This window comes from Lontra canadensis, unplaced genomic scaffold (assembly GCF_010015895.1).
Source record: "Lontra canadensis isolate GAN:19392208 unplaced genomic scaffold, GSC_riverotter_1.0 scaffold85, whole genome shotgun sequence".
NCBI lineage: Eukaryota > Metazoa > Chordata > Mammalia > Carnivora > Mustelidae > Lontra > Lontra canadensis.
In genome coordinates this window covers 7,972,784-7,994,146 of record NW_022631079.1, presented here as the reverse complement: position 1 = coordinate 7,994,146, position 21,363 = coordinate 7,972,784, and the positions used below count along the sequence as shown (strand labels likewise).

At 47.9% G+C, this 21,363-nt stretch overlaps 1 protein-coding gene across 2 annotated transcripts in view; it reads left to right on the top strand.

The window, feature by feature from the left end:
- Positions 1-275: 275 nt before the first annotated feature.
- EDARADD (EDAR associated death domain) overlaps positions 276-21,363 on the top strand; it is a 62,381-nt gene continuing 41,293 nt past the window's right edge. The window contains exons 1-3 of one of the 2 annotated variants that reach the window (XM_032883112.1): positions 276-634; positions 10,430-10,488; positions 14,189-14,228. In XM_032883112.1, the coding sequence (XP_032739003.1) occupies positions 571-634; positions 10,430-10,488; positions 14,189-14,228 (163 nt within the window). In that variant the 5' untranslated portion in view covers positions 276-570. Of the gene's footprint in view, positions 635-1,736; positions 1,783-10,429; positions 10,489-14,188; positions 14,229-21,363 lie in introns of those variants that run through there. The other variant, XM_032883113.1, reaches the window with a different exon arrangement.

The following is a 21,363-nucleotide window of genomic DNA, read 5'->3' as shown; positions in this document are numbered from 1 at the left end:
CAAAGCACGTGGCAACAATAAAGATAATGATGGGTTACGGTTACAATTCATAGAAAAGGAGGTACAGGGAAATTGAATGAAAGGGAATAGCAAAGTAGGTCCATAAGTCAATCTTCCTTGTAAAAAAATTAACCCGAAAGTGCATTTCTGCCACCTCTCTCCTGTTTGATATGATAAAGAATGACCACGATACATGAATTATAGTTTGGGGTTTTGAAAAGCAAAACAGCTTTATACCAACACTTGAGGTTTTTTTGCTAACAAGATCGCTCGATTTGATATGCGGTTCCTGACAACCAACTTCAGAAATAATTCCATCTTCATGAGAAGTCAGAAAGAACCACAAACCAAACCTCAAAATAGATTCAAAGAGAAAATACTCTTAAAAAAATTTCCCTTCCTATCAGAAGCAGACCAAAGGGAAGTTTATCCTCCCACTAACAAATTCCCCAGAAAGCTTCATCTAAAAGGTTGTACTTTCTTCAGACACCCAGCAGGACCTTCTTCTCTGGGCCTGGTATTTCTTCAATGGCCTGTTCCAGAGAATAAGACACTAAACTACAGAGCGCCATGGGCCTCAGAACCACGAAAGAGATGATGAGGGGCACAAAACAAGCCTCTGGTCACCAAGAGGGTATGTAGACGTTTGCTGCTTTTCTGCATTTTTCAAAGCTGAGTTTTTAGCTGGAGGCCGCTCCTTTATGATAAATTGCTGATACCGTATAGTAAAAGCTATTATATGATCTTTTACAAACCATTTCCTACCTTTGCATTCTCACGTGCCAAGACAGACACGGATTATTTAAAACCCTGAAGAGAGTGCTATTACATTTAAATTGCCTGTAACCTTCGTGTAATAGATTTATGATTGATGATAGATTTAGTTAAAATATAACTATTTTAAATATATATTCTCGGTAAACTATTCCAACCTGTGCTCACTTAAGTAACTGGTGCATAATCCCTTTTCAATTAAACCGTAGTGCTGCTTTTCTTTTAAGGACCAATTCCGCGTTTCCTAGAGAACCCCAAACTATTTTTCTAGAATGGCCGTATGCGTATGTATCAGGCGTCCTCTTTTCACTCCCTTTGTGGAGCACCTACCCTGGAGGTCATGTAATAACCAATGACCAAAAAACAACAAAAAAAAAACCATCCAGATCGAAGTTATTCGCGTGTGCCATCATGCAGCGGCAGACCCTGCCTGAAGACGAGGAGACTGCTTAAATAGATCGCGGGCAGGCATCTCAGCCGAGGCCTGTGCTGGGGAAGCTGGTTCCCGGCTTTGGGCGCGATTAGGAAGCCAGCAAAGTGACCCGAGAGGGCAGCCCGGGTTTAGGGCTGATGATCTTTTCGCAGCCAGGCCGCGCGCGGACACCCCCTCGGGGAGCCTGGGCGCCAGGCTGGGAGGCCGCCCAGCGCCGGCGCTGGAGACGCTCGGAGCCCCTGGGGGCTCCGCCCCGCGCCCCACCCGGGCCCGCGCCTCAGGAGGGAGGGGGGAGGCGGCGGCGCGGAGAAGGGGCTTTGCTAATTGCCGAAGCAGGAAGTGAGCTCGCGGAGGACGCGGCGGAGAGTCTGGGAGGAGGTGGAGGGACTGGCGGAGGAGGGGCGCGCACCGCCGCGGTGCCGTGCTGCGGCCAAGTCGGGACTGCAGGACCCACCGGCCTCGCCGCCTGTGCGCTCCCGCGCTCCAGCCCAGTCCCCGAGGCCGCGCAGTCCGGCTCGGGCGCCCGGCTGTCCCTCCCCACCCCATGGCTTCTCCAGACGACCCTCTGCGCGCAGGTAAAGTGACACCGCGCCGCGCCCTCACCTGGAGAGGGAAGCGCGGGCCGCGAGCTCACGGGGGTGTCGGGGCCCAGCCTCCCGCGACCCCCGGGGCACCGGGACCATCCCGGACACCGCGCCGCACCCGGGTCCGCACGGGGTCGGGCCGGGGACGGCGCCGCGCGAGGTGCCCCCCGCGAGCGGGCGCGCTAGTCCCCATCGTTCGGCACCCCCATGCGTGCGTGCGGAGGACTCCCCACTTCCCTCCACCCGCGCGTGGCCCCGCCGCTTTTGTTCTGGACTTGGAATCCCAGGTTGAAACTAGTCCCTCAAACCTCCCTGGCAGCAAGGAGCGCAGGGAGGGATTCTCGGTTTTTCCGACCTGGCTCTTCCTCTCTCCCCACTCACATGCCTTCTCGCGTCCCTTTCCTCTCCTCATTTTCACTTTTATTAAATGGTTTTGTTCTGTATGTTGACCCGCAGAGCTGTTTCATGAACGAATATACACGAAACCGAGAGTCGGAGCCTACCTGTGAGAGCCCACCTGTAGAGGCCTTTAATTAGAATGGTCTCTGGTTCTAGCCTCAATTTAGAATACTGCGTGTACCTGAGGACTGAGTCCAGATGTTTCTTTCATCTCTTACTTGAATTTGAAATCCTCCTCAGACTTCAGCTTCCAGGATTTCTCCCGTCCTTGCTCTCCCACAGTCTTGGCGGGGATCCGCCATGAGTGTTGAACACAGGAATGAATGAATGATATATACCCCAGATCACTGGGGCTTTTTCTTGTTTTGCTGAGGTTGGAAAGGCTAGGGAGAGACCCCTGGTATACAGATACAGAGCTGCATGCAATTGCTTAGATAAACGTGTTCCTCACTTAACTGCTTGGGCATTGAACATTCCGCCCTTATTCTGTGGCTTGAGCAGTTAGGAGGAGACAATCTGGAAGTGAATCAGAAGATGGCTGAATCCGCATGGTGGTGGGCTGGGTTTGGGAGATTTTCCTGGAGATTCAAAAGAAAGATCTAAATTCTTCCAGTGGGGAGTGGTAAACATTCTATTGATGGGAGATGGAAAATAAATTGTCTGGCTAACCTTTCCCTCCCCCTCAAAACCCATTATTTGAAAAAACAAAAAGGGAAGTGAAGGGAGAAATCCTCCCACTCCCATCCCCACTCACCTCCATAGCCACCTCCTCTTCCAAGAACCTAACAGACAAGGTGCCAAGAAGTGTTAGGCCAGATTTTACCAGCAGTGGTCTCAGATCTCATTCAAGGATCACGGTGAAAGGCATTCAAAGAGATTCAAAGGCACAGGGATCCAATGAAGGGGGACAAGTTTAAGGTTTGCCTGGTCCCCTAAAATTTAATGGCACCAGAAAAGATGAGCCTTGGGAACTATAGCTTAATGGATACAACGTGTAAAAAGCTCCAATGAGTCATGGTGGGAAGAGGCCAGGAGGGCAGCAAATACAGTCTTAGATGATGTTATTAATAGCACTACAGGGTCTAGATTTCCTGTGGTGGTGGTCTTGGCCAGCCCAGCCCCGCCAAAGTGGATACTCACAACCTAGAACAGAGGGTCTTGGAGATCCCAGCACGTGAGGCATGATGAGAGGGTAGAATGATAGGAGGTGTCCTTTGGAAGGACTGTCTCCTTGACTTTAAAAGGGAGAATCCAAATCTGTTGGTGAAATCTTTTTGGCTACAAAGAGGGCCGAGGCCTCCTAAGGTCAAGGTCTCCTTGTCACTTGCAAAGATGTCAAAGAACATATTCAGACATTTCAAAGATGTCCTCATGTCCATCAGTTCCCACTCTGGAATTCTATCAATAAGGTGAGAGTTCCTCTAGTTAAAAGAAAGATCTAAAATGACTTCCCTTTCTCATATAATTTCTGTAACCTCCAGGACACGCCCACCTACCCCTTCCAGCGCTGTAATGAAGCCACAGCTGGTGCCAATTTGTGGAACTCATTAAAGGCCATTTTCCCTTATATACACCCCCGACCAAGTTCCCATGCTCCCTCACCTGATTTCCTGCACTCACCTCCCACCTGGTGTGTTCACACCTGCACGTGCCTTTTACCAACCCCTTTGCCAAAAGGCAGCCAGAGTGACCTTTCAAAGACCTATCAGTTCCTGGCATTTGTCTACGTAGAAACCTGCACTGATCTTCTAACAAATTCTCAGCCTCCAAAGGCATCCATAGTCCTCCCATCCATCTCTTCCTACCCCTCCAACTGACTGATGCCTGTTCTGCCCCGGTCTCTCTGCCCTTCAACCACACTGCCTCCCTCTTCCTTTGGAGACCCCTCCTGGCGCTTGCCTCCAAGCACAGGTGATTCCCATTGATGGGAAGACCCTCTTCCTCTCCCCCGTCTCCCCACTCCAGTTACTCCCACTTATTCGTGAGCTCACAAGCCCCATGGTACACACTCTCCATGCAGCCTGCTCTCTCTTTTCTAGCACTGACCTCCCTTTCTAGCTGTGGTTGTGTCACGGGTGACCCTCCCCAGCCAGCCTCCAAGCTCTCTGTCCATTTAGCTCCAACACCTGACACAGTACCTGGCACGTAGTAAGCCCTGGCTAGCTTCTAAGAGCCTCACTGAGTGACTGAAAGCGTTTTTAAAAATGTCGCCACGTAGGCTTCAAACTGTAGGCAGAAAAAGCTTTGCCTGGATTGACATTTTAGAGACGTATTCGTCTAGTTAGATGTGTTCACTGACTTTACCTTGTAAAATTAAAAAAAAAAAAAAGACCTCTGTATCGGTTCGCATCTAACGAAGGCACATGTATACTATTAGACCACGTTATGAGCTTAATGGAAGGAGACAAGATTTTTCGCTAAGAAAATGTATAAGACTGTTGAGGTCATGTGGGAGGAAAATAGTCCCTTCATTAGAGCGTTGCTATCTTACTCTATCACGGCCACTAATAAAAATCTGACACGGGATGAGTCAGAATTGTCTGTCAGAAGTGAGTTAGATCTGGCTCATGTTCGCACAGACGTGAAAGCCAGGAACGAAGAAAGAGGCTTTGAAAGCCTGGGTTGAGGAGGCGGTGCAGTTCACTGCGATGAGCTAAGTGCCCAGGGCCACCGGCAGACATGCGGGCCTGTGTCCTTCCTTTGTTCTGGGGTCCCTCTTGCACCATGTGGCGAAGCTGGTGGCTAGGAGCAGCTCAGGACAGGACCAGGTGGCATCTTACCTCTCCCACCCTCCTGTGGGCTCCAGTGGGTCCCAGGGGACAGCCTTCCTTCCTTGCAAAGCCCAGTAGCACTGGGAGCAGAAACTGGGACCAAAGAGTGAGTGCCCTGTTTGACAAGCCGGACCAGCCACCTCTTCTTCAGATGCAGGGGGAGCCTTGGTGTGCTGACTTCTCCCTTCTCCCTTTCCCCTTCCCTCTCTTCCTCCCTCTTCCCTTCCCCTCTCTCCTTCCCTGGTGGTGCCCTTTCCCAATGCCCACTTCATCCCTTTTCCTTTCTTACATGCTTGTCTTCTAGATTTTCTTCTCTTTCCTCCCAATTACTTCCCCTCATCTGAATCTCCTCTCTGGTCTCTTTGTCCCCGCTCTCCGCTCCTCCTCCCCTTCCCTGGTCCCTATTCAGCTCCATCCGGACTGTAGGCAGAGCTGGACTAACACCCTCACTCGCTAGCTCGGCCACCTTCCAGAGGATTCACTTTTCGGTGGCCACCTTCCTGACCCCCTGGTCCTTTCTCCACTCGTTCAGCTATTGCTCTGAAGTCTGAGGAGGACAGAGCGGGGCTGCCGCAGAATCAGGCCAGAGGAGAAACCAAACTATGTGTGCACACTGCCCCCCGGCACTGCTGCTCTGAGAGCTTTCAGAGTCCTCAACAGGGTTAGGACTTAGGGGCTTCTTCAGAACCGGGAGTGAAAACAGCTATAGGTCAAAAGAAAAGCTATGGCCCCCACACAAAAATAATAATCACAAATGAAAACTAAGTTAACTCTGAAGTCCCAAATTCAAAGAATTGCCTTGAATCTGTCACTAGAAAGCACCCAAGGCCTCACTCTCTGGGCTCTGGTTGCCCTGGGAATGGCAGGAGGCTCTGACCCCCTTCCCTCTTTGTTCGCTCCCAAAGAACGTCCTCTGAGGTGGTCTTCGAACTTCCTCGGAGAAACTGTCTCTGGGAACTGTAGGCCCTCGGCTGCTGGGACTAATGAGGGTGATGTCAGGACCGCGCAGCTGTTGGGCAGCTTTACCAGGAGATTGTGGCTTCTGGATGCGGTCCTCGGGTCCCATGCTCTGGGTGAGATCTCGATCTTCGAGTGGAGGAGGACAGATGAGATTTCAGATTTAGAGTTGATGCTGGAATGATTAGTGCTTTGGGGGGCATTGGGTGAAGGTATTTTGCACATGGGAAGGACACGAATTTGGGGGGCCAGAGAGTGGACTGTTAAGGGCTGACCTGCATTTCCCCCAGAAACCTTGCGGCTGTCCTCATCTCTGGTACCACAGAACGTGACTTTATTTGGAACTAGAGTCCTTACAGATGCAATCACGTTACAGTGAGGTCATTAGAGTGGGCCCTAATCTCTTGTAACTGACATCCTTATGAAAAGGGAAAATCTGGGCAGAGAGATGCCCCTACTGTCAGTGGTGGGTAGTGCATGAACTTCTAGAACCCTGACAGTAGTGGAAAATAGACACAGGCTGGGCACTAGGTAAATGGGAGCTCTAGCAGAATTTCAGATGAAGATGCTGTGGACCTCAGCTTCCCGTGTCATAGTGACGTTAGCCTGAAGACGCTCTTTTGACCCTGCGACCCCCGCTTTTCACCATTCACTGACTTTTAAAGCTGGAAGGACACGTGGAGGCTCTCTGTTTACCCCTGAATATTACAAATTAGGGACAGGAATCCCAGAGAAACAGATGACTGCACAGCCCGCCTAGCTGGCTCTCACCTGTGGTCTCCAAGAGCGAAGCTGGGTGCCCTCTCCAAGGGCCACTGCGTGAGTTTACCCTGGGCCTTTCTCACACCTTTTGAGAACTGTCCAGAAGATGTGCGTATAAATTAAACATCATTCTTGCTGCCATCAGTGAGATCCTTGATGGTTAGTTGCCAGCTAATTTGGGGTGGTATATGACTTGCTTGGAGTCCCCAGTCCAGGAGATGTGAGGTGGCTTTGGGAGGAAAGGACCTACCAGGACAGCAGAGCTCCAGCTGAGGGCTAGAAGAGGGTCCCTGTGCGGCCCCAGCCTGAGCTCCCATGGTCCGCCTTTCTGCTTCGGTCCTTCCTGTGCCTCTCGTCTCATCTGATATCAGAGCCCTGCCTGTGTTTCCTGGGGCCTGTAAAAATAAACATTTTAATGCTTCCAAATGATTTGACGTCAGACTTAATAATATTATACCGTGCAGCTCCAAGAGCTCTCAGAAATCCTTTAGGACAACTTCCTCCTTCCAGACCAGTATCAAATAACCAGGGTCAGCCCTCTTCCAAATGATCTCTTCGGTACACAGCCATCCGGGCCTCGAAAACAAAGGTGATTGAGTGCAAACCATGAGGAAGACGCAGGGTCAGGCAGAGCACGTTGGGCACCACGTGGGCCTGGGTCGGTGAGCGAACTTGGCAATGATGCGCCTGGAAGAACTTCCTCCAGGGTCTGATCCCCATCAGAGGCTCCAGCAAACATGATTGAAAGTCCTGAAGGTGCCTCCCTGGCTGGTCACGAACCTGTTTCTTTTCCCAATTGCCCTTTGGCTTTGCGGCCGTGACTCAGAAAATGAGAAGCCTAAATTCATTGTCCCCTTCCCATCAGAACTTCCATCTATTATCAGAGATTTCAAACAAAGCAAGAAACTTTGGGCGGCCAGATAGGTGCTGTCATTGGCTTGGCTATTCCTGTTCGCCTGACAGGAGACATGCTCAGATGTGACCCAGAGTGGGGTCAGGGTCAGAGGGTCAGAGCGGAGCGGGACAGGGTTCCCACTTCCGGCCTCACCAGAACATCTCTCCTAGGTCCCCTGGACTGCAGGTTACAGGGGAAGGAGCCTGAGGCAGCAAGCACATACATGAGTCATCCAAGGGTACACTGCAGGCCTCATCCAAGGTCACACCCTTGGACTTGTTCAAGGTCAGACCGCTGCTCTCCATAGTGGCGTGTCAGGGAGAGCCAAGGCCTTCTGCACCCAAGCCCACTGTGCCTTCCTTTTGACTATGCTGTCAGCATCCTTGCTGCCACTCTTGGTATAATTCTGCCTTTCCCAGCAATGTCCTCTGTTTCTTTCCTCTCATGCTAGGGTTTCTGTAGGAAACAGAACTTACTTGTCTTGAATGCAGTGGGTGGTGTCTGCGTGGATCTTGTTGAGAGTTGTTTAGAAACCACCTCCCTCTTACCCCTCAACACGCACACCCCAGCTCCCCAGGCACTGCACAGCCCATGGACCTAAAATTCCACTGTTGGCACCTGCTAATGTACACCCCACACCCCTGGTGGGGGCATGTTTTAAAGTATTACTGTCCAGCTACACTTCAGTCAAAATGGAATTGCGGAGACAAGGCTGCGAGGGGCGGGAGGGGCGGGAGGAAGGAACTTGAGGTGGCCTCTGCCACCCACCCTCCCCGCAGCCAGGAACCAGAACGAGAAGGATGGAAAGGAAAAACTCAAAAACCAAACTCCATGTGTCTGGCTGGACATATCTGAAGCACACTAATATGTCGTGTTCTTTCTCATCTCTTAGCCTTCACCCGTGCTGTTCCTTCTATCTACAATGCTTTTCCCTACACAACCCCTTCTCCTGGCTCGCTTTAGCTCCTCCTTCCAGGCCCAGCTGTCGGTTCCCCTGCAGGCTCTTCTCTCCTGCTGCTCTTCCCCTCTGCCCCTGGCCCTGTGCACCCCAGGCTGGGCAGGGGCTGCCCCTCTCATTTCCATAGCATTCTGCCCTTCCGTTACTGAACTCTGAGTGCCCTGTGGTGTAAGTGCCTATTACCTGGGCCGCAGAAGCCCTGCCAACTCAGGGTGGAATTAGCACAAGTGGTTCTTACTTTCTTTACATGGATTTAAATCCATATTCGAGTCTGTATTCTACTGGGCTGCTAGGAGATTCTATCTCAGTCTGAACTGGGAGCCCTGGTGCCCTCTTTAGGGTCACACAAGGATGTGAGAAGATGATGTGCTGCTGGGAAAACCAGGGAGGCAGCTTGGTAGGCATCGATATCCTCAGGGTCTGAGCCATAGAAAACCCTTGAGCTCCAGCAACCCTCTGCTTTGGGGCCAGGCACACATCATGGGTTTCTTTGCTAGTGCAGGGAAGTCCCCTTTGTGCATCCCCTGATGTGGCCTTGCTACCTCTGGGCCCTGCCAGGGACCAGGGCATTGTCCCTGCTTGTGCGACTGCAGACATCTGTCCCCACTTCCATGGGAGGATGCTGGCAGAAGGCTGTCTCCGTTTGTCCTCACTCCTCTGGGCCACTTCGTTTAATCTCCCTAGTGATGAGGCTGTCGTAAAACAAACAGATGTTCCCTTCACACTTCACACACATTCTCTTCTGGGCATTTTCAACACCCGCCAGGCAAAGTCCTGTGGAAAGCCCAGACACATTCTAGAAAGGAGACCGTGAGGGAGAACAAACGTAAATGAATATATCAATAAATCGTCTTGATGTGCTCGTTTGGATCCCCAAAGGCATTTCCTGGGCCTGGTGCCTCGTCCACAGTGTTTACTTAATTCAGCTTAAGTTGACTCTTGGCTGTTTTAAGGCTTACACTTAGGGTTTTGTAGGTTGTGCACTACCCAAATCTAGAGGGCTGCACTCAAACAGATTTGGTTCTTCATTAACATAGTTTTCTGACAGATGTCTGGTCAGGTGTCTTGGAGTGTGAGCTCTTTTCTACTTTGAACAAATTCTTCAGATCTAGTGGTGGCCTCAACCAAGGCCTATACCTTTCTCTCTTTTTCCTCATTCGGTTTCTTAAATGCAACAAGTGATAAATAAGAAACAAAATTTTGGGAAGTGAAAAATCACTTTTTGTTTGATGATAATCCCAGGAGATTGCTGACTATTAATTTACCTAAACCACAGCCAGAAGTTTAATATTTTAAAATGATCTAAAAAAAAAAAGTACAGAGGAGTGGGAAACATGGAGAAAAGAAGAAATCTGGGTCATGTCATTCCTGCTCAAAGTTATAATCAAATTATACCAAAGAGGGGCGCCTGGGTGGCTCAGTGGGTTAAAGCCTCTGCCTTCGGCTCAGGTCATGATTCCAGGGTCCTGGGATCCTTGCATTGGGCTCTCTGCTCAGCAGGGAATCTGCTTCCCTCTCTCTGCCTGCCTCTCTGCCTACTTGTGATATCTGTCTGTCAAATAAATAAAATCTTTTTAAAAAATTATACTGAAGAGTCATGGGTACCACATCTGCATATCCATAGTTATGTAGAACTCCGAGTGTCTGTAGATCTCTACAAGTGAACTGTCTAAAATATGGTGTGGGTTTTTTTTGTTTTGTTTTTTGGGGTTTTTTTTTAAGAAAAGTTTGTCTTAATCTCTTTCTTGGTGCTATCTGACCCCATTCCTTCCTGTTTTGTTTCCAGTGACTAGGGTAGCTTGCATCGATAGGAAGACAGTTCTCAAAGGACACATCTGTGCTCTTACATTAAAATAATCTCCATTTTTTTGTTTTGTTTTGTTTTGTTTTTTACAGATCAGATGGCAAAGGAGCCAGTGGAGGACACAGACCCTAGCACGTTATCCTTTAACCCGGTAGGTTACAATCTTTACATCAGTGGTGACAACCCTTGTTATTTCTTTTTTCCCTTTGTTACGTTTTTATTGCTCAGTATTTACACGAAGATCAGAAACCCCAAAGTCAGGTTTTCCCAAGATAAATTTCTTTATCGCGGTGTTCTCTGTGATGTAATGAAGTTTGGGTTTCTCAGGGCTAAAAATGGTATTGGATTCTGTTCTTGTGATCTTCTTAGATTATATCAGGTCTTTGTATTCTTGTCTATTTTTAATACTTGTCAGTCCTCTGTTTAACTTCCCCTTCTTCAGAGTTCAAAATATTTAGTGTGAGATGGAAGGCAAAAACAGGACTAGTATAGAGTTACTGGGGGCCTGCGGGCACAGATGTTTGATTCACTCATGTTACTGCATTTATTCCCTGCAATAACCCTGTAAGGTAAGCACTGCCCATTTCACACATGAACAACTGAGACTCAGGGGTTGGGGTAAGTCGCCCACATTGGAAGCAGCCTAGGTGGGATGCAGACCCAGCAGCTGGCTTCCGGTCCCTGCCCTGCCCTCCCAGAACCACGCTGTGGCGTGTCTGCTGCTTAAGGCTTACCAAGGACTTCACATACATGGTTCTTCATCCTCCAGGTCATCAGTGAGATGGGAGGACAGCCACCCCATTGTACAGGTGAAGCGAAGAAAGTTCACAGATTCATAAAAAGTCACCCAGACAGGAGCCCTGCTCTCCTGTGTGGTACTGCCTCTTGGTTATGACCAAATCCATGCCTCTGGCAACATTACATGTGTTATTGTGCATATAGGGGGTGACACACTCCTTTAAAAAAAAAAAAAAAGTGTTTGGAGGAGAAGAACTGCACAGCCCATGAAAAATCCTGATCAATGTAGTTAGAATGATGTAAAAGACACACGTCAATATCATTAGACAATATAATTTGATGAAATGTCCTGAAGTCTTTGGTGATTCACGAGGCACCTCAGTGTTTTGAGGAGTTTGTCCTTAAGTCTTGAGTCCCCACTGCATAGTTCGTTGGGGGTAGCGTTGGGGACAAAGCTGGACACACAGTGGAAATCAAGAGGAAAACATCCTCTGTCCTTGCATTCCAGAAAGACAGAGCATGGGCCAGCCCTGGGGCTGTCGCTCCCCATTCCCTGTGCTGTCATCCTGAATGAGGGCCTTTGGCTACTAGAAGGTGCCCTCAGTTTGTCCTTCTAGTCCCCTACCCAGCACCCGACCCGCACTGCTCTTGGACTCCTGCTCTCTTCCCGCCTAGGGTCACAGCCGTCTCCACCTCCGCTCACTTCTCCGTGCCAGGGCACACTGATTTCCCCAAACCTTCCCTAGGTCAGTTTGCTGGGGCTGTCACAACAGAAGACCACACAGCGGGTGACCTAAGTGCTCCCCATGTCTGCAGGTTGGAAAGGGCAGAGCCCTTCTCGTCCCTCCAAAACTGGTGGAGAAGAATCCTTTCTCGTGTGTGGTGGTCAGCAACCCCTAGTGGTTCTCAGCTTCCAGCTGCATTCCTCCAATGTCCTTGCTGCCTTGGCCCGTGGCCGAATTCTCCCTGTGGGCGGCCATCTCTGTGTCTCTTCTCTTGTAAGGAGAGCAGTCCTGTTGAATTGAGGCTCCCTTACCCCAGTGGGATCTCATCCTCACTAGTCCTCTAAGTCTGTAGATGTCTAGCTACCCTATTTTCAAATGAGGTCCCAGGTAGAGGTACTCAGGGTTAGGACTTCAGCACATTTTTGGGGGGGAGATGCATGTCAGCCCAGAACATTCCAGGGGCTCCTGGGATGAAATCTGTGCTCCTCATCATGGCAGATGAGGTCCTCCATGACCTCATCTCAGCAGCCCTCCCGATGAGCCAGTCGTGTGTAGCTCTTTGCTGCGCCTGAAATACCCCACACCTTCTCACCTTCCAGGGATACTAACACTGTTCCATGCAGTGAGGAAAATCTCCCAGCTTCCTCAACTAGGGAACTCGTGTGCTTCCTCCCCAGCGACGCTCTCTTTGCTTCACCCTGGGGCTTTGGGAGGCTCCTTTCTCTATAGCCTAACCCCTGCTTTTTAATCACACTGTGCTGGAATTGTTTGCTTGTGTGAGTTCCTGCAAGACTGTGTTGAATGTCTTCCCATATTCAGCGCAGGACACAAAGCAAAGGTGGACAGGCCAAGCTTCCCAAGAACCTGGAATGGCACCCACCTAAATCTTTTCACCTTGCTTCCAGAATCTTCCATGTAAATTGGCTCTGTCATTTCCTATCCTCCGCTGTCCTCCTCCAGCGTGCCTCTCTGCTTCTACACTTGTCACACTTCATACCACCTGGACTTGCTCCCCTGGGCCCACCACCTGTGACCACTGTGCTCCTTCTTCTTGGTCACCCGAGTTCTTGGGCATTCTGCACACCAAGCTCAAATGTCAGTCTCTCCAGGAAACCTCCGTTTGCTCCAGCCTGTGGGTTCCCTCACACAGACTTCTGGTAGATATTTATTTAACACCGAGTCAAAATGCGGGGCTGCAAAGATCATAGTTCCTTTTTCTTAAAAAAAAAACTCATGAGTCTATCTGAGGAAATAGGCAAGTCCATACTTTAAAAACAGCCTGATAAGTGTTAGCGTACAGGTGTGTTTTCTGTGCTCCAGGGACCAGACTATCTAGAAGAATCTAGTCTCAGGGAGAATTTGACTTTAAGTTCTCCGTAACTGATGACTGATTGATTGATTTCTTCTGTGGAAGAGGAGTTCAAGGCTTCTAGAGGTTCTGAAATTTCACTGTTCAGCTCCAAAGAAACTGCAAGGAAGGAGTTTTAAAACAAAATCCTTGGTTCCACATTTGTTTGTTTTTCTCTTCTGTCAGAGGAAGACATGCGTGAGACCTACAGGCAAGTTGGAAGGTGCAGCCTTTTTTTTTTTAAGGCTGGAGGCATGAATCCAAAGGCCCAGATGGGGAGTGGGAGCTGCGCATGGGTTAGGGACAGGATAGGGAGACTGGGCACATTCCCACTCTGCTCATAGAAGTCATCGGAGAATTACCACATTGTTTAATCGGAAGTCAAAGTTTCCAGAATACCTGCATGGAGGTACCAGGAAAGAAATATGTGATTGCAAGAGCCTTTGCTATTTTGAATTCCCTCCCATGGTACTGCCACCAGCCAGTGCACTGAGCAACTGTGTACAATTGTGCGCAATGAGTAGATCTTTGTAGATCTTTGTGCGGTGGGTAGGCTGGTTGGCTTTTGAATCCTGTCCTACTCACTCCAGGACACAGCTCTACATGAGTGAGATACAGCCTGGCCCACGGGCTTGTTGAGCCAAAGGAATGCCACAGAAATGGGGACAAGAAATGGGTCTATCCCCATAATTCACGATAACAAATGCTCCTCAATTTTAAACTACAGGAAATGGGTGGGGGGGAATAGCCCAGCAGAAAAGAGAGGAAGTGTGGTTTAGCGGTCAGAGCTGAAGCAGTTTGGAAGCCTTATTCTGTTTCATGTTCCAACATTAACTTCTTGTCAACCTTGATTCCATTTTTATAGACCGAGGATAAAAACGAACAATGGGTCAGGCCTGTTGATAAATCCATGGCTAGAAACTTGCAAGGCTTTAAACTAAAATTATGACTTTCCCCAAACAAAGATTTCTTTTCACTTTGCTCTTATAACCGAACTATGTGGTTTAAAAATAACTCTCTTCTTTTGTTGGTTTCCACAGTCAGACAAATATCCCATTCAAGATACGGGACTCCCTAAAGGTATGTACACTTAATATAACTACTTGAACTTGTGATTATTTTAATGTCTTGAACAAAGCACTAGTGAAAGTCATCTCTCGTTCCTTAAAGTTGTTAAACAGAAGAAACATACTGACAGTTTAGCTTTTGACTTGTTGACTCTCTCGGGCATGGATTTTCTTATTAAAATCTACAAATTATTTCATTACAAATTATACATTAAATCCGTGTGGTGTTTTTAAGATGGATAAAATGAAGAGAGACAGTGCTCTGTGTTGCAAATGACAGAAACCTAACTCAAGCTCGTTTTAAAAAGGGATGGGACATACTGGCTCAGGATACTGCTCTTTGGATACTGTGAGGTGCAAATTTGAAGGATGCTCTCAGGCTCAGTCTCTGTGTGTCTCTCATCTCATCTCTCTGTCTTCATCTGTGTTGGCTCCATTTTGGGGCAGGCTTTCCCTTCATGGCTGGAAGGATGGTCACCAACACCTCCGGCTGTACACGGTGCCCATGGAGATGGCAGAGCAAGGGTGTGCCTTTCCCCCAGTGCCCACGGCACAATTTCTAGGGATGGATGTCATATGGGGAGTTTGGGTCACATGGCCATCTGTGACTCGTTGTTGCCCTTAGGAGGATGGAGGACGTGTGTCAGGTTTGCACCTTGAGGTTGGGTGGGGGAGGGCATGCAGTTATTCTACCCAAACCACAGGAAAGAGGCTCTGTTACTAGACAGAGGGGCAAAGGATGCTTGTCAGGCCCCAAAGCAAAACAAAACAAATCCAAAAAACCTATCTTTTGTAATTCATAGACCAATGGTTTAGCCATGGTGTAGACATGGCCAGGCTCAGCCTCTCGTGATTTCTTCTGTGGGGCAATCTGTTGTGGGGTCATCTGGTTGCCCTCTTGAGTCTTTACCTTGTGCTCCGCTGACAGGCCAGAGAGGAGGGGTGGACGGGGTGAGGGACAATCTGATCTGAGCAGCTTCAGAGATGGCAGGGGCCCCCAGCTTCCTGGAAAGGTGGGACTTCCCAGCACCTGCCGCTGTGGGTTTTCCTGGCAGTCCTTGTGACCGAGTAGCTGTAGGGTCACCCAACTGGAGGGTGAGGAGGGAGCTCCTTGCCAGGGTCCACTTGGGGTTAGGTCCAGGGTTCTGCGAAGGTTCCCCTCCCTCCAGTCCTTACTGGCTAGACACTTCTCCTTACATCCAGAAATTAAACCTCCAGTATTTCATTCCTTTTGCCGTCTGTGCATATCCTGGGAGTGGCAGTGATGTGGAAAAAGGAGACCAAAGGCCAGGTTTGAGTCCAGATCCTGGCTGTATTCAGAGAGGCTTGTGGCAAGCTCCCCTTCCCCTAGTGGTGAGTGACCTCTAAGTGTCCCGAATCCTCCAGTCCATGATTCGATTCTCCAGTTCAGCCAGAAGGTAGAAGACGCAAACCAGGCGACCAGGGACATGGGAGGTAGTCTCAGGTGGTGTGGCTTCGACTTCAGTGTGCCGTGAAGAATTATTGAGGGCATGGGGGGAGCTGTTGAAAATCCAGATTCTGGGCTCAGTGGCTTTGAAATCACCATGTGGCAGGTGTGGTACCAGGCCCAGGAACCTGTAAATGCATACCTGAGTGGCTGGGAGGCAGACCTCACTTGAACCGAAGAAGCTCAAGGATTTGGTATGTCCACCAGGGAGGCAGATAGACAAGAGAACCAATCTGTAGCCAGACCACTAGCTGGACTCTGAGTGCCGTTAGAATGGTGGCTGCACCTCTCAGGGTCTCAGTTCCCTGTCTCCAAGTGCAGGAAGGACAGTGTACTCCTCTCCTCCCAGGATGCTAAGGAGAATCCAATGAAATGAGTACAGGATGGTGCCTGACACAGGCGAGCCAGATGGTGGAGGAAAATCGGGAGAAGGAAATGTGCAAACTCAGGCTTGAGGGTTCTTTCCCAGTCCCATGACAAGAATGGCACTGCTTGAGACAACCACTGAGCTGCAGTGACTCTGAAAATGCAATGTCACAGTTTGATCTGTCTAAAAGATCTTTTTTAACACCCTTAAAAGTGATTTCCTGTTTTGGAGGGGAAAAAAAAAGAAGACTGGTTGTTTAGCAACCTGATACTGCAGTAACTGTATCATTGGGTTTCTCCTGGAATTCGAGATTCACAAAACCTTAATTAAACTGGTGAAGATTTTACAAGTAACATGACTGTGAAAACCACGTTTATGGGAAATGTGACTATATCTTCTATCCTGATTCATGGAGAACTAACTAAGCACGTGGCTTTTTTTTTTTAAGATTTTATTTATTTATTTGACAGAAAGAGAGATGACAAGTAGGCAGAGAGTCAGGCAGAGAGAGGGGGAAGTAGGCTCCCCGCCGAGCAGAGAGACTGACTCGGGGCTCAATCCCAGGACCCCGAGACCATGACCTGAGCTGAAGGCAGAGGCCCAACCCACTGAGCCACCCAGGTGCCCCAAGCACATGACTTCTTATCTCTAAAGAAATACATCATCTTATACATAATGTCTAGAAGTTTATAAACTTACTCTAAGGGCTCCTGGGTGGCTCAGCTGGTTAAACGTCTGACTCTTGGTTTCAGCTCTGGTCATGATCTCAGGGCCATGGGGTCGAGCCCCTGTGTCAGGCCCTGCTCCGCACAATGTCTCTTTGAGATTCTCTCTCCCTCTGCCCCACCTGCCACTCACTCACACGCACACATGCATGCTCCCTCTCTCCCAATAAATAAATGAATCAAATCTTTTTTAAAAACTTCAACATTTGCATTCAATAATATCTATGACTTGGGATGCCTGGGTAGCTCATTCAGCTAATTATTTGCATTTGGCCCAGGTCATGATCCCAGGGTCCTGGGATCGAGCCCTGCATCGGGCTCCCTGCTTGGTGGGGAGTCTGCTTCTCCCTCTGCCTCTGTTGCTCCTCCTGCTTGCGTGCGGTCTCTGTCTCTGTCAAATAAATGAGTAAAATCTTTTAATAATAATAATATCATCTATGACCTGATATTTGCTAGTATTTTTAAAAACCTACCAATGGGGCCAATAGCACCATTAAACATTTATGGTAATTTTTTTTATAAACATATAATGTATTATTAGCCCCAGGGGTACAGGTCTGTGAATCACCAGGTTTACACACTTCACAGCACTCACCATAGCACATACCCTCCCCAATGTCCATATTATGGTAACTTTTTATCATAAATGTTTTTAGGGGAAGAACCCATATGAATCAGTGCAGAAACAAAGTATAGATTCAAAAGCAAATATAATCTAATTAAGTCCAACCTTGGACTCTAACGTTTAAGTGAATTTTAGGGGGTCCTGCTTTCTTTAACAGAGGATTTACCTGTAATTAGCTTCAGTGGTTTCCATATGGTTAAAAAGTCTTCAAATTTTATTTTTTTAAGCAGACTAACCATATTTCACAAAATATGATGCTTCTAGTATATTCCTGCTGTCTCCACGGGCAGTATAAAACCATTCCTCACACAGTCCTGAATGGAGGGGTTCTGAATTAGCTGCTTTCACCATAAATCAACAGTGAAATCTAACACAGCTCCAATGACCAGCCTGTTTTTGAGATGAAACATGCTGCTAAACTTGTTTTCTTATCAAGAACAAATGTGTAGCTTCCACCTCCCCTGATTTTAGAGATTTCAGGGTTCATTCTGTCAGGCCTCTTTTCTGAGAGCTATTCTGGGAGAGTCTGCTGGCACTAAGGACTAATATAAGAGTGAGGTTCATTTTATTAAGGTTTTTTATTTGAGTATTGTTGACACGTAATGTTACATTAGTTTCAGGTGTAGGGCATAGTGCAAAACAGCATGGAGCTTCCTTAAAAAAATTAAAAATAGGGGCATCTAGGTGGCTCAGTGGGTTAAGCCTCTGCCTTTGGCTCAGGTCATGATCTCAGGGTCCTGGGATCGAACCCCGCATTGGGCTCTCTGCTCAGCCGGGAGCCTGCTTCACCCTCTGTCTCTGCCTGCCTGTCTGCCTACTTGTGATCTCTCTCTCTGTCATATAAATAAATAAAATCTTTAAAAAAAAATTAAAAATAGAATTACCATATGCTCCAGTAATTCCACTACTGGGTATTTACCCAAATAAAACAAAAATGCTTATTCAAAAAAAAATATATCCACTCTTATGTTTATAGCACCATTATTTGCAATAGCCAAGCTTTGGAAGCAACCTGCATGTCCACGGACAGATGAATGGATGAAAAGATGTAGGGAGGGGTGTGAGTGTGTGTGTGTGTGTGTGTGTGTGTGTGTGTGTGTGTGTGTGTGTTAGAATATTACACAACCGTTAAAAAGGATGAGATTGTACAGTTTGCAACATGAGTGGGGCTTATTTTATATCAAAGAGCTCCTGGTATCTTGTAGAAACTGCTGGCTTAAGTGTTTTTGAAAGAAATGTGACTCTTCACAATTTGAGAGAAAGTGTGTTTGGGAAAAAATTCTCATTTTTGAACCACTACTCCCAGTGAGGGGAAATTATTCCACATAAATACATTATAAAGTAATCAAGATTTTATCTCCTTTTTCTCTAGGGTTCCTGCTCTTTTATTGTTCAAAAAATTTTGTGGTGAATTTTAAGTTAAAAAGAAGTAAAGTAGACTAATTCTATTGTTGCTAAATTTGAGGCATAGGAACTCACACGTAGATAATACTTGGGATGTTTTAGAGCAATTTGTCAACTAAATGTAGAAGTAGTGGTTCAATTTGAAAAAGTGAGGAGAAAAACAAATATGAAGGAATTCACTAAAATAATTCAGAAGTAAAAATACTTGCCCTAAAACTCACAAGCCAATATGCTGTATTATATATGATCTTTCCCCTCATAGATTGAAGCATTTTGTTAATAGGCTTCCCTGTTCTAAAAGGAAGCCAAACACCCCTCCTTCTTGCATGATTTGCTGTGTCCTGGTCCTGCTCGTTCCATAAGTTCATGGCCTCCCACTCAACCTTGACTGGGACTCCTATTATAATAAACTCCCAAATCAACCATCCTTCCCCAAATTAAGATTTGAATACAGAATTGACCATCCTACACCATTTTTAAAAAAAGATTTTATTTATTTGAGAGAGAGAGAGAGAAAGCACAAGCCGAGCAGGGAGGGGCAGAGGGAGAAGCAGGCTCCCAGCGGGGAGCCCAACGTGGAGCTTGATCCCAGGACCAAGGGATCATGACCTGAGCTGAAGGCAGATGGTTAACCCACTGAGCTGCTCAGGTGCCCCCATCCTGCACAGTTTTTGTTTTTTGTTTTTTTTTCTTTTGAGGAAGGCAGAGAGGAGAGGGAAGGATATGACCACAGGAGTGTTTGGGGTACCACTTCACAAAAGTACATAAGTTCAAGTTGTCCTCACACTGGTGAAAAAAAAACATGCTTTTATAAAAATGCCAGCTGACCATTATGATAGTAGCCATTTTGAGAACCGGCGTGACTGAAATCACACGTCTGTTACTTTTTGCTGTGGTGCCTCAATTCTGTGGGATGCCTGTTGGATGTCAGATTTCCAGAGACCCCCGAGATTCCAGTTAAGTAAGTCTGGTGTGGAGCCTGGAATCTGCATTGTTAGCCAGCATGGGAGGTTCAGACGCCGGAAAGCTGGGCTCTGTCTCTTGAGACGCACAGGCCAAGGCAAGATCTCTACTGCTCTCACTTCAAGAGATACCACATAGAATCTTAGTGAAAAACTATGCCTTTAGTTTAAATTTCTCAGATAATACTATTAAGGGGTGGGGGGCAATGTCCTTTAGTTGGAATCATGTGGGAGGCCATGAACGTAGCCCCTTGTTTGAACAAATCCAGCACCCTGCCACTTACTAGGTAAATGGATGTTAAAGAATGTAAGAAAGAGATCAATCAACCAATCTCTCATTCAGTCTTAACTCTTGGCCCCCGATAAATGATTCTTTCTTCAATGCTTTATAACTCTCAGAGTTTGCATAAGCCTTTCTTTCATAATGTTCTCTATGTCTGTCAACTTTCAAGTTGAGAGCGCAGTGTTGAATTCTACAAAGGTTCCAATCTGATGGGACCAAAATCTGATTTCCACGTGTTGGTGCCGTCCTCACCACAAGTCGGGGAGCTGCAAAGTTAACCCCTGTGTCAAACAACCTAAGAATTGAGGTTTCCTCCCCAAGTCAAGTTTTTGGAAGGTGTTAAACATGGCACCTGCCTTTCAGGTTCCTTTAACTTTCTCTGGCAATCCGCACTTGGACAATAGAGCTGACGTAGCTTTGCTCTGTCCTCTAGGAGGCTGAGCTTTGAAGACATGTGTCATTCCCACTGTCTGCTACCCGCCAGGCATAGAAAAGTGCCCAACAAGCAGATGAGCTCAGTGGCATCTGCTGTGGTGTTAAGCAGAGGGAAATGTGTTTGGAGTGCCATTTACTCACCCGGCTGGACAGGGAAGGACCCTGCCCTTGGTTAGGCGGACAGCCACACATACCTGACACTGGATGGATGAGATGGACAGCAGTTTATGAGTCCCTTATCCTCACTTGGGGGAGGGGGATGCTGCAAGCCATGCAGGGTCACGTGGGGTTGCCCTCGGGAGCACGTGAAGAAGCAGGGGCTGCAGTTCTAAGGGTGGCAAGAGGACAGAGGGCCCTGGTTCCCCAGGGAGGATGTGACTGGCTCATCTGAGTAATTCTGTGCGCCAGCAGGGACCTGAAACTCAGTACTCAGGGCTGAGTGGGGACAGTGGCTTGTGTTTAGCTAGGGGGCCATATCCATGGAGCAGAGCACCGAGAGCTTGTACCTTGGCCGTTCCAAGTCCTCCTGATTTACCAGATATGAAGTCAGCACAGAATATTGAGTCTTAATCTTAGATCTTTTACCCCAGTTGACTCCATGGTGCCTTGACATCAATTTTTATCTTAGTGATGATTGAGACTTACAGGGTAGAGGAGGGCCTCTCTAAATAGCAAAACAATCACTTGGCCAGGAGAGAATGGGCCATGTGGTGTGGCACTGGGGGAGTGAGTGCCTGGCCCCCAAGGGCGTGAATTCAGACAACCAATGCTTATGGCAATAGTGACCCCAGGCAAAGGCTCTGTTTGCACTTTGTAACTAAAACAGGAATTCTGTGAGGGGCCCATTATACCTTTTGAGGTAGCCTGTTGCCTACAGAG